The 13,201-nt window shown below is 38.0% G+C and overlaps 2 protein-coding genes across 3 annotated transcripts; both read left to right on the top strand.

Annotated features, from left to right (window-relative positions):
• The first annotated feature begins 4,772 nt into the window (after positions 1-4,772).
• Positions 4,773-6,061, top strand: LOC112638418. Of its 2 annotated transcripts, XR_003122985.1 has the most exons (4): positions 4,773-4,925; positions 5,001-5,170; positions 5,257-5,331; positions 5,453-6,061. XR_003122985.1 is itself a non-coding variant. In XM_025410089.1 (3 exons), exons 1-3 carry the CDS (start codon positions 5,156-5,158, stop codon positions 5,726-5,728), a joined length of 366 nt encoding a protein of 121 aa, XP_025265874.1. In that variant the 5' UTR covers positions 4,773-5,155; the 3' UTR covers positions 5,729-6,061. The 2 variants fall into 2 exon arrangements, 1 of the variants encoding a protein (XP_025265874.1); XM_025410089.1 differs by having other exon boundaries at positions 4,773-5,170.
• Positions 6,062-6,716: 655 nt separating this feature from the next.
• Positions 6,717-9,206, top strand: LOC112638423. Its single transcript, XM_025410108.1, has 2 exons — positions 6,717-6,731; positions 6,915-9,206. Exon 2 carries the CDS (start codon positions 7,391-7,393, stop codon positions 9,188-9,190), a length of 1,800 nt encoding a protein of 599 aa, XP_025265893.1. The 5' UTR covers positions 6,717-6,731; positions 6,915-7,390; the 3' UTR covers positions 9,191-9,206.
• The last annotated feature ends 3,995 nt before the right edge of the window (positions 9,207-13,201 follow it).

The raw sequence follows: 13,201 nt of genomic DNA, 5'->3' as shown, positions 1-13,201 counted from the left end.
TTTTCTCGCCACTAAAAGGATGCGTCATTTTTCGGCGTGGTATTGCGATATATCGCAAACCACCATCATGTCTCGGAAAGCGACTCGCCCACCGCTTTGCCGCGCTTGTAGGATCAGATTACAGTGGGACGACTCTCGTCGCCGCGCGCTTTTACTCACGCAGATTGGCCGATCTTCTTTATTTAATTTTTCGTTAATTATTGCGACAATCACAAAACAATACAGATTATTCCTTCTTAATTTGAGCCAATCTACTTCCTTATTTCGTCAAGGTCAAAAATTGACGGACACCCTGTATATATATATAATTTATATTAATATAAACATTTATTAAAAACACTTAATATTAACTAATTAATAAGTAATTAATTAATAAACAATTAAAAATTTTAAAAATAGAAATGAAAAATAAAAAAAAATGAGAGAGATAATTAAAAATTACTCATTTAAACTGTGTATAATAGGAAATGATGCAAAACAGTTGTTGATAGGAAAAACAATAGATAATTTTGCACATATGGTTGATATTAGCTATGCTCTCAGATTTTCTGACACATTTTTAACAACGTTTATATGACGCTCTAATGAATCATATGAATAATCATAGAAACATGAATTTTTGTTAAATTGTTTTCCTATTATAAAAATATAATATTATCTTCAGTTTTTTTTATAATAATGTTTTGTATTTCAACAATTATAATACTTTCGTCATTTACGAGACAGTAACAGTCTGCATTGCTATACTGCTTTATTGTTAAAATACAATTATTTATTTAAATAAAGTTTCTTATATTGTTTTACCCATTTATTAATGTTATTAATTAAAGAACCAGAATCATGTTCTATTTTATAATCGCAACAAAAATTTAAATTTATATGATTTTTATTTAATGAAAGATTAATTTCTGTAATTTTACGATATATTTGTTGTAACACATTGGTTGGAGACTTAACCAATTGTTTCAGTTGTCGTAAAAAAATTTTGAATGGAAATGCTGAATACTCATCTAAAGTAAAGCTTCAACATTATCACAAATATGATTTAATAAATGAACATTATGAACTATAAATTCTAAGCTATACAAACAATTTTTTAATCAGTAATTATTACAAATATTTAAAATCTTTCTCACAGTCGGAAAGGTTTTTAATATGAACATTTTTAATATGTTTATTCGACAACACAGAAACTGCAATATGTAATAGAAGAAAATTTTTATAAACGGCTCTATTTAATATATCTTTCAAAACTACTGGACCTAAATAAATTGAAAACAATCTAAATTTTGTTGTTTTCCAATTCTGAAGTTCTTCAAATGAACTCGGTTTACGATTGAACTCTATTGGAATAATTTTTTTTAAGCTAAGAAAACACTTTGAAATTATATTTATTTTCTATGTGATAAACATACTTGTAATGAACCTTGAAACCAAGTAAACAATAATTTTCTAACAATACCTAAGCAAATATTGTGCATGCAATTCGTTGGAAAACATTTTATCATATCTATTGATAACTGTAAGAGGAATGTTTGATCTGTATGATGATCATCATTGATATGTCTTCTAAATGATTCATCTGTACGTTTTAAAGCTCTTAAATTAGGCAAAACAACTTTGTTTTTATAATATTCACTTGGCTCTATACATTTGTCACAGAATGAATAACCTGTATGTTGCTTGATACATTTTAAAAAAGCCTTAGCAGGCGCATCGCATACAAAATTATAAATTTTAATAAAAAAATGGTCTTTTTCAGAATGATATCCATATGTTAGCGGTTGATTAAGTTCAACTAAATAAAAAGTTCAAATAAAATCATTTAGAAAACGATCGAGTGGTTTTGGTTTAGCAGTTCCACAAAAAACAGAAATAACAAATGGTGGCACACTTGCAAAATTTTTTATAACACCCAATATTAGCCACAATTGTAATTTTGAACTCTTAAATAGACGGATTCCGTCGATATTAAATCCAATTTTCAATTTTTCATTGTCTTTTAAAGCATGTTTCATTTTATATGTTAAGCAATGTACTAGAGCATACTCCAAACCAAAATAAAATTCACCTGTATCTAATTTTATTATATTCGGATTAGAAATTGGAGTTTCTCTTTCTGTTTCGTACAAATAGTGTACGACTATTGATCGGTAAGAAAGTTGATGATATAGAACAAGTATGTGAAGTAAATCAGTTAAAGATGATCATGATACATTATGCTTCAGAGTCCATTGTCTTAATTTTTGCAAAATATTCTCATTTTCGTTTTCTACTTCTAATAAAGAATTTAAATTTTCGCTACTTATATGTAAAAAATTATATTCATTATTTAAACAAATATTTTCTAAATCTAAATTATCAAAATAAGTCTTATTTATATTTTCAGGAACAAATTGATTATCTTGACTATTAGATATTTTCGTTAAATCATTATATAAATTAAAAGATTCTTCTTGAGAAGTGGGAATATTAGAATCATTACAAATAGTATTGAAATATGCATTATGTAGAGCTTCTGCAACTCTTCTATATTGTTGTCGTCGCAAAACAAAATTTTCGCTTTTGTCTAATTTTAGACAATTTTTATAATAATAAATAAAAGTAAAATTATATAAAAACAAAAATATATAATAAAATTAATAATAACTATCAGAAACACATACAAGTAACTTAATATAAAATTTTTAACTATTCTAATCTTACTAGTAATATTGTAAGAAGTCTTGCTTATGTGTGTGAATGTTTTCTTTTGTTTTCTTCCTTTAATCGTTGCTGAGCATGTTTAAACCAAATTTTTATTGCATTTTCGATATCATTATTGCTAAAGAAAGATGATTGTATCTGTATTGCACCTAAAATAAAAAAAAATTCTTGTTGTACATATTACCCACTTTATCACATATATTATTTATTATATTAAATATTATCTATACATATTAATTAGATACATATATAAACTATATACTCACAAATTATCACTATTTTTACTGCTAGAATTCCAAAAGGTTTTTTATTATGTCTTTGAGCAGCAAAATTATAATCTGCAGCTAATTCCAAGACTACCAGGCATGGTACTTTTTATTACAGATTCGAATTGTACATGAAAAAATAAGAAACTTTTGTATCAAACGTTTTTCTTCAAAGTGTCTCTGTCAATCTTACAGTTTCAATCTTACAGTTACTTTCAAGGTCAATTTTAAGATTGACAGAGGCATTTTCAGAAAAAAACGTTTAATACAAAAGTTATTTATTTTTTCACATACAATTCGAATCTGCAATAAAAAGTATCATGTTGCCCTAAAAAAATTCAACTTCCGATCCGGATGACGTATTTCCGGTCGAAATAAAAAATTGAAAATATCACCATTTGATAGATCGTACCCGATTTACTTAAAAATTGTTTGCGATTTTTAATAAAAACCATTTATTTTCATTTTAAAAAAGGTATATGGTGATCTGAGATACCCTGTATATTTCATTTTTATATCTCTATTTTTGTAATATAGCATTTATCTTTTTATGTAAAAATTTATGTAAAACTAATTTATTAATTATTATTTATTAATGTTATACATTTTTTATACAATATATAAAGTTTTAAAAAAAAGACTTAATAATGAAATATTATAGGGAAAGATTATGTGATAACAAACGTCACACATGTTACATCGCCAACTCGCCACTCTCACCAGTTCGAGATTTCGAGGATCACATAAGGCCGGTATTCATAGTCCGATCTTATATTCGAGATCGTCTTAAGTTCGAGCTTGAAATGTTACGCAGCTATTTGATTGGTTGAATGAAGTCTTAAGTCAACCTCCAAGCAGACTTAAGACGATCTTAAATATAAGATCGGACTAATATGAATACCGGCCATAGTTATTGTATTCAGAGAGATAGGTAAGATACAATAGACTTCTTAAGGTACCTTTTCACGCTCGACGCTAGATTTCAAGCGATCACGTGATTACATGTGACGCCAGCGTCAACAGAAAGAAGTTCGATTTATCCAACATCCAGCGTCAAATGGTCAAAGCCGGTAAAGTTTAATTTGTTTCAGTTAGTTACAATTAAACCAAGGTGAAAATGGATCGTGAAAATGTAAGTTCATTTAATTGATCAATAAAATTTTATGTAATTATTATTTATTTGTTATTTAATTATCTGAAACAGTTGAAATCGTAACAATTAAAAAAGAACTTGAAATTAATAATTACCAAAAGTTGAAGGTTATGTTGCATAAATCTATAAAGAAGTTTAATTTTTCCCATCTTTATTAAGAAACAATTTTAAATACTTATTGTATCAATTAATAATTTATGTTTCTAGGCCATGAGTACTTGTGGCGTCTGCTTTGGAAAAGTTATAAATAAATAACAGACATACCACTTCATTCATTTTTGCAAGGATACGAACAGTTTCATTATGATGAAGAAACTTCACATTTCTATCCTTTAACTGTAAATACAAAACCTTATTATTAATTAAGTAAATCAACAGCAATATATTTAATTTTTCTTATAAAAAATTATATTATATAGATGACAATGTTCTTATAAAAACATGTTCTTGTAAAATTTTTGATGGTAAGAAAGAAGTTGTTTTACAAAACTTAGATGACTTTGAAAAGGAAAAAAATAAGTATAAAGCATTAGGAGTTTAATTATCAAAATTTATTTTTTTTTTTTGTTAAAATTTGACACATACATTATTTATAAATAATTTCTTTTATTATAAGATTCCAGTATAAGTAAAAAGCTCAGTAATAAAAGTCGCCAAAAAGCTACTTTAGCTTTGACGATGAAGAAGTTTTAATTTTAGAGATAAGAGTTCGAGAACCTCTCTGGAACTTCCAGTTAAACAAGAAAGAAATACAAGAATTACAAATAAATTGTGGAACGAAGTATCACAAGCATTGGGAGGTACTTATTAATCTTAATCTAAGTTCTTTCAAAGACTCACAATAAAAAAATAATAAAATAATCATTGATTTCAAGTAAAATTAGTGCTGAAGGAGCCAAATAAAAATTTAAAAGCCTACACAACACATACAGAAAATAATTCAAGTTGAGAACTTAGCAAGCGGATCTGCAAGGAATAACTTAGATAGAAAATGGCGCCATTATGAATCTATGGACTTCTTAAGAGATTCATGTTTGATAAAACAGTGAGAGTGTTTTGATACACATATGTACACATTTACTATGGATATTTTAATTGTTCCTAAAAAATTAATATTTATTTATACCTTAGAACTGTTTCAAACATGTTCTGTTGAGGCAGAACATAAGGCTTCCAATATTAATGATGAAGATAAGACATCTTCCAGTAAGTTTTTAATAATTTTGTAGTAAAGAGTTATTGATTTATATACAATATATATATATATATAATTATATATATATATATATATATATATATAATTTCTCCTCTCTTAAATAATCTTTAGATGAATCCTCTCGGGAAAGAAAAAGATTACGTATCAAACAGTGTACTTGAGAAGATTGCTGATGCTTTGATAAATCAAGAACCAGTTTTGCCGTTGCTACTCCCGCCACAAGTAGACGAAGTCGATGCATTTCTAATAATGCTAGATCACAGGATTAAAATTACCAGAAGAAAAGCAAGTGGAAGCAAAGCTACCCCAATAGCCAAGTCTGCTAAAGCAGATCTTGTCAGGGAATCTGTTACAAATTGTTGTCGACAGAATCGATGCAGATTCTGATATATCATGTGATGTCGGCAGAATGTCAACAGAAATATAATAAAGTTTGTTAACATAATCAGTTACCAGATTGGCAGCAAAAATCGAACAGATTCTGCCGGCATAACTTAGTGGCAGATTGGTGGCACAAAATTGAACAGGATCTGTGCGATGCAATTTGACAACAGATTGTCGGCAAAAATCGAGCAGGATCTGCGCATACAATCTCAGATTGATGGCAGAAATGGAACAGGGTTTGCATAATTCGATAGTTCCTTCACTTACCGCTACGTGAGCTGTACTTTCTCGTAATTGAATTTCTGTCAGAAATATATATAAAGTCGCGAATATGAATAAAAGACTAAAAATATAGTAATTATCATTTTAATTTCTATCACTTTAATTTCTGATATCTGATACAACCAAATGAGAGTCAGAATATTAAACTGATTGGAATCAATATGATAAATGAAAAATTATTCATGTACTGCTTATTTGAGGTATAAAGCAAGAATTTATAATTCTAAATATAATAAATTACATCTCAAGTTTTACAAGTTACATTTACTTTTATCATTTACTTTATTATTAATTTAATTAAATTGAATTAGTCCTTCGCTATATGAGATATAACTACGATATAACATATTACATATATGTTATTTTCTAAGAAAATTCTAATTAACTTGCCGATAATATTGTTATTTAGCACTTGTAATAATCAATTTTGTTGCATTTATATAACATTAATAAAAGTAAGCGCAAATCTTATGCAGTTTCTGCTGTCAATTTGCCATCAGGTTGCATGCGCAGATTCTGCTCGGTTTCTGCTGACAATCTAACATCAAATTGCATGCGCAGATCATGCTCGATTTCTGCTGTCAATCTGCTGTCGGTTTATGCTGACAGATTCTGCTAGCAGAACCCAAGTTTAATCCGGACGCAGTTGATGCCAATCTGCCGCAATATTCTGTTTGAATTTGCTCGCATGCTGCTGGCAGACTGCTAACATTTTGCTTACTGGGTACTTACAACTATCTGTAGACTATTTAAAAAAAACATTAATAACATTAATATTTTAAAACATTTGTGAGCGTGCGATTATTATATTCGAGATATTATACGTTTCGCGCTAGCATGTTATTGCCGACTGTGTCTTGTCGTTTCGTCCTCGTGTTTTCTTATTTATATTGCCATGTGCTCGTAGGACAATAGGAGACCTTATCAAATTTGGGAGATAATAAACGCGACCGTTCGAAGGACAAGCCAGAGCACGGTCTACTTGTCGATTAGCGATTGGCTTAAGCCAGACGAGGAGGGATAAACCAAGCGATATAAACGTCGGCGATTTTGGCAGGCGCGCGCCCCGATCAGACAGAACTTGTAATAAACATATTTTAATCTCTTATTAATATCTCGCTTTCTAAATTAACCCGGCCATCCCATATATATATCTTTCCATCCTGTTATATTTACTATAGTTTCTCAGAAGTGGGATTCGGACGTTGCGCCCGGTTTCGCGAATTCGGCTCGGGATAGGCGATTCGAGATTTTGCTTGTGATACGTGTCGAGTGCGAGACGCACAGGTAGAAAACGATCAACGCGTGGTGATCTTTGGATCGCGCGAGTATTGTGGACATCGCGCTGCGCCGAACAAAGTTATCGAGCGGATCTGAGTGACGATGGCGGAGTCGGTGCAGCCGGGTGATTTCACCATCACCGAGATGAGGGAGGCTCTTCGCGAAAGAGGATTGACGGTAGGAGGATCAAAGGCCGAGCTCATCCAGCGGCTAAACACCAACGACCCAGGTGTGTGGGAAAGGCTGAGTGAGCGGCGGGGACGGGCGATCTGCTCGGGCGACGTCCCGGCCTCGGAAGTTGCGCGCTCGCCCAGTGAATCGGGCGACGCCATGGAAATGGAGACCGTGGACGGTACGCCGAGACGAGGGGATCGAGCGAGTATGACGACATCGGAACCGAGAGAACGTGGTGACGCGATGCAGGCGGAACTTTTGTTACTGCGTCGAGAGCGAGAGATTCTGGAGAGGGAACAGCAGCTACTTCGACGAGAAATAGAGATAATGAAAAGTGCAGCCTCGACACCGACGATAACGAGCGGCAGCGTCATTTCTGCGTTTGACGGCGTGAGGGGAATTAAGGAGCTGCTACCTGAATTTGACGCAGCGGATGGCACTTTCTGGAGGTGGAGGCAGCAGCTGGAGTTATTAAGACGCACGTATCAATTGGACGATAATTCGACGAGGGTGTTAATTGGCTCTCGGTTGAGGGGCCGTGCGTTGTCTTGGTTCTACTCGAGGGCCGAGCATGTGACGTTGGGCCTGGAGGACCTTCTGCGAGAGATGGAGTCAATGTTTGATCTGCGGCCAGGGAAATTGTCGCTGAGAAGAGAATTCGAGGCTCGTGTGTGGAAAGGAGACGAGCAGTTTTGTGATTATTATCACGAAAAGGTGATTCTCGCGAATCGCATACCGATCGCGGAGGACGAGCTCCTGGATTACATCATCGAAGGAGTGACCGATCCTCGTCTGCAGAGTCAGGCGCGCCTGATGAACTTTCGATCTGGAGGGGAGCTGTTGGGAGCTTTCGAGAAGGTGGCCCGAGTGAATCCTAGGAGACCGGACGTCCGCCCGGGAAAGGACGGGGCGAGGACGGCCGTCGGCGGAGGAGCGGAGGCATCGGCGCGGGGGAGCTCGACGAGGTGCTACAGGTGTCGTGGAGTGGGACACACCGCGGCTCGGTGCATGCGATCACAGACAAAGCGAGTGTGCTATGTGTGCGAATCTCCGGATCATTTGGCTAGGGAGTGTCCGAAGAGAAATCGGCCCGCGGTGTCGGGAATGCCGAACAGCGCTGCACGAGCTGCGTCGACGAACGTTGTGCAGCCTGTCGCGTTGGCAAAACCATACATGATTGCCGTAAAAATTATAGCTAGGAATAGGAGTGACGGTTTCGATAATTATGTGGTAGATGCAATGATAGATTCTGGCTCTCCGATTAGCTTGGTTAAGAGCGAAATAATTCGGGGCGACTCACGTCTGCTCGCCGGTGAGAGCATCGATCAATTTTGCGGAATTAACGGCTCGCGATTGAATATTGATGGTATCGCTCACGTCGACTTAGAAGTGAGAGGCGTGCGCTTAAAAATGAAATTTTATACGGTGCCTCATGATACAATGGCATATAGCGTCTTACTCGGTAGAGATTTTTTGGGTTGTCCGTTGCTGCGTGTGACGTTAGGGCGAAATCTCGAAATTGCGAATGCGGAAGAAGCGCACGTTATTTCTCAAATGATGCATATCGAGTGCGACGACTGTGTTGTACGTTCGCGCGAGGAACTAAAAATTAATCCGGCCGTTGGCAAGGACACCACTGAAAAGATCTGTGAGATCTATGAATCTTGTTATTTAAGTAATCTCGAGCGGAGAAATGCGCGCCGGATTTCGAGATGGTTATTGCACTGAAGCACGAACAACCAATAAGTATGCGCCCGCGGAGATTATCGTTCGCGGACAGGGAAGTCTTACGCAAGATATTGGACGATCTAATAGCGAAAAGGGTTATACGACCCAGTGATTCACTGTACGCTAGCCCCATTGTGCTAGTGAAAAAAAGAGACGGTAGCTCGCGGTTGTGCGTCGATTACCGCGAATTAAATAAGATCACCATACGCGATAACTTCCCGACGGAATTGATCGACGATAATATTGATCGCTTGAGAGATAAAAGATATTTCACGCTTTTGGATCTGAAGGATGGATTCCATCATGTAAGAATGCATGAGGCATCCGTTAGGTTTACTTCGTTCGTGACTCCGCTGGGCCAGTACGAATATTTGCGCATGCCATTCGACTTGATGAATGCGCCACGGGTATTTCAGCGTTATATTCATACCGTGTTCAATTCGTTAATTCGAGGGAATAAAATAATATTATATTTGGACGACTTGTTAATTGCGACGAGAGACACCGACGAACACGTTGAAATTTTGTCCGAAGTTTTTAAAATAGCAGGTAAACATCATTTGCAGTTTCGGCCCGATAAGTGTTATTTCGCGCAGACCGAGATTCGGTATCTGGGATATTGTGTAAGCATACACGGGATACGACCGAGCGACGAGAATATAGAGTCTGTTTTGAGTTATCCGGTACCGCGTAATGCTAAGGACGTACTTAGATTCGTCGGGCTCGCGAGCTATTTTCGTCGATTTATTCCGAGTTTTTCATCGATGGCAAAACCATTGTATGATTTAATTAGGAAAAACTCTGTTTTTAAATTTAATGCGGAAGAGAATGTTGCGTTCGAGGCGCTTAAGAAGTATTTATCCAATAAGCCAATATTAGTGATTTATTCACCACGAGCGGAGACAGAGTTACATTGTGATGCGAGCGCTAGCGGTTTCGGCGGAATCCTGCTCCAAAAACAGGACGATAACACGTGGCGCCCGGTTTCATTCTGGAGCCAGAGGACAACGCCAACGGAATCGAAGTATCACAGCTTCGAACTTGAATGCCTTGCGGTTGTATACGCGTTAAAGAGATTTTATGTGTACCTCGCCGGACGCAAATTTAAAATTGTGACCGACTGCGATAGTTTCCGTCTTACGTTGAGCAAAAAGGATGTTGTAAGGTTGCTAATTCGAGCGGATCGCAGAACGGATAGCCGTCGGTTCCAGGAGTAAGAAATGCTTTGAATGTATTTGTAAATGTATTTTATTTCAACGTGTGGTGTATACAAGTGTGTGTGTGTGTGTGTGTGTTTTGTGTATGTGTGTGTGTGTGTATAAATTGTGCGGTATGGATGCTTGTGTGTGCGGGCACGGACGCGTGGGTTTCGCGCGGCGTGAGGAAGATCGGGCGCGCGGTCGACAATCGATATATCGATTGTCCCGGATGTGTGATCCTCGTTTACGCACGTCGCTCGGAGTCTTTATTTCAGCGGAGTTGCGTGTAATTGCGCTGGTTCGGCGGTTATGATGGGATCCGCGGATTTAATTCTCGCACGGAGAATCACTGTTTCACGATGCACCGATTTAGAGGCGCGTTTCTTCGGTGCGCCGCGGCGAGGTTTTTGCCGCGCTTCTTTCGCCGGTTTTTGTGGCGGTTCCCGTATTCCGAGCGTTCGGCTTTAAGTCGGAACTTTGATTATTTAATTTCGCTTCCCTGGATGGATTCTGGGTTTTCGGAAGGCGTCGCGACGCTAGCGAGCGTCGGAGGCGGCTCAAGTTCCACCTCGTGACGTGATACGACGTCCTAATTCGGATATTTTGGAAAAGAGCGATTATTGAGCGCCGATATCGATCGGCTGAGGCAGCGTTCACACTACCTTCGGCTCGTATTGTCGCTTGGAGTTTTCTCTTTGCTTGGCTTGCCTTCGGACTAGCTTTCGCTCGAGAGGATCGGAAGGATCTATCCCTAAGTGTCACCGGGAGCCCTTTTTATATCGCTAATTATGGCCCGCGCCGGCGTATTTGTTATTCCCTCCCACCGGCCGGCGGAAAAAATAACGGTATAATTGCGCGGGGGTTCTCATTCGTCGGCTCCCGGTGACGGTGCTCGGGATGCCGTGTGCGGTTCTCAATCGGCGGATCCCGGCCGACGGTGTTTCGTCGGACTTCCTACCCGGCTTTTTGTTAGGTTTTAAAAAGTGGGCACACAGCCCTCTGCCTCTGCCCGACCGGTGGTCGTCGGGCGGCAGCTTCCGGCTGATGTGTTGCCGGGAAACGATGCATTCCGGGGTGCATCGTTACAATGTGAATCCTCGAATTTCGCGTTGGGCTCTTTTCTTGCAGAACTACGAATTATGAAATCGTTCACCGCCCCGGCAAACGAATGGCTCACGTCGATGCTCTTAGCCGCTGCCATAGCGTACTCGTGTTAGAGGGAAGTACATTCGAGCGAACTTTGTCAATCTGTCAAGACCGCGACGAAGAAATTATTAAGATCCGCGACAAACTAGAAAAAGGCGACATAAAACATTACGAATTACGCGACGTACTAGTGTATAGAAAGGATAAGAATAAAAAATTACTGTTTTATGTGCCACGCTCAATGGAGGCCAATGTAATCCGAACCGGCCACGATGACCTAGGTCACGTAGGCATCGATAAAGTGATTAACAATATCGCGAAAGTTTACTGGTTCCTACGAATGCGCGATAAAGTGCGAGAACATATAAGTAATTGCCTAAAGTGCATCGAATTTTCACCACCGAGCGGTAAGGCGGAAGGATACTTATATAATATACTGAAGGGGAATTTACCGTTTGCGACAATTCACGTGGACCATCTGGGTCCACTGGAAAAAACTGGTAAAGGTTACCGTCACCTGTTTATTGTCATTGACGCGTTCACTAAATTTGTCCGGCTCTACCCGTGTAGATCGACAGCGTCGGAGGAATCGATAAAGCATCTCTGCGAATATTTCCGCGCGTATAGTAAACCGAAACGTTTAATTTCGGACAGAGGGACCTGTTTTACATCTGACGTATTTAAGAGATATTTGGAATCCGGTGCTGTGGAGCACGTGCTGACCGCTGTAAGCACACCGAGGGCAAACGGGCAGGTGGAAAGGTTTAACAAAGTAATAACTCCAATGGTGGCGAAGTTAAGCGAGACACCGTGTCGATGGGATCGCGTGTTGGAACGAGTGGAGTATTCGTTGAATAACACTGTTTGTCGCGCGACCGGCGATACTCCTGCTCGATTATTGTTCGGCATTGAGCAGCGAGATGATTCGAGCGATCTATTGCGCGATCTAATTAATATAGGCAACCATCCAGAGCGCGACCTTGAGTTAATGCGAGATAAAGCTCAGGCAAATATTGGCGAAGCACAAAGCAAAAGCGAGACACGATACAATTTGCGGCGAAGACCCACGCGCGGATATAACGTCGGTGACTACGTGGAGATACGTAACATCGAAACAACACCCGGAATAAATAAAAAATTAATACCTAAGTTCAAGGGCCCTTACGTAATAAAAAAGGTGTTGGACCACGACCGTTATGTCATCACAGATATTGAGGGCTTCCAGCTGACTCAGCGACCATATACTGGTATATTCGCACCCGATCAAATGCGTCCGTATATACATTGTATAATGACTCAGAATCAATCAGATTGTTCGTTAGGCAGTACGATCCTTCCCTAAGGGTGGAATCAAGACTTGTGAATTTTATTTTATTATTATTTTTTATTGTTTGACCGAGACGGCCAAAATGTCAGAATGGCCGAACTGTGAGCGTGCGATTATTATATTCGAGATATTATACGTTTTGCGCTAGCATGTTATTGCCGAACGTGTCTTGTCGTTTCGTCCTCGTGTTTTCTTATTTATATTTATATTGCCATGTGCTCGTAGGACAATAGGAGACCTTATCAAATTTGGGAGATAATAAACGCGACTGTTCGAAGGACAAGCCAGAGCACGGTCTACTTGTCGATTAGCGATTGGCTTAAGCCAGACGAGGAGGAA

The sequence above is a fragment of the Camponotus floridanus genome, unplaced genomic scaffold (genome assembly GCF_003227725.1).
Source record: "Camponotus floridanus strain SB8 unplaced genomic scaffold, Cflo_v7.5 scaffold3, whole genome shotgun sequence".
Classification (NCBI taxonomy): Eukaryota; Metazoa; Arthropoda; class Insecta; order Hymenoptera; family Formicidae; genus Camponotus; species Camponotus floridanus.
This window is presented reverse-complemented; position numbering and strand designations above follow the sequence as displayed.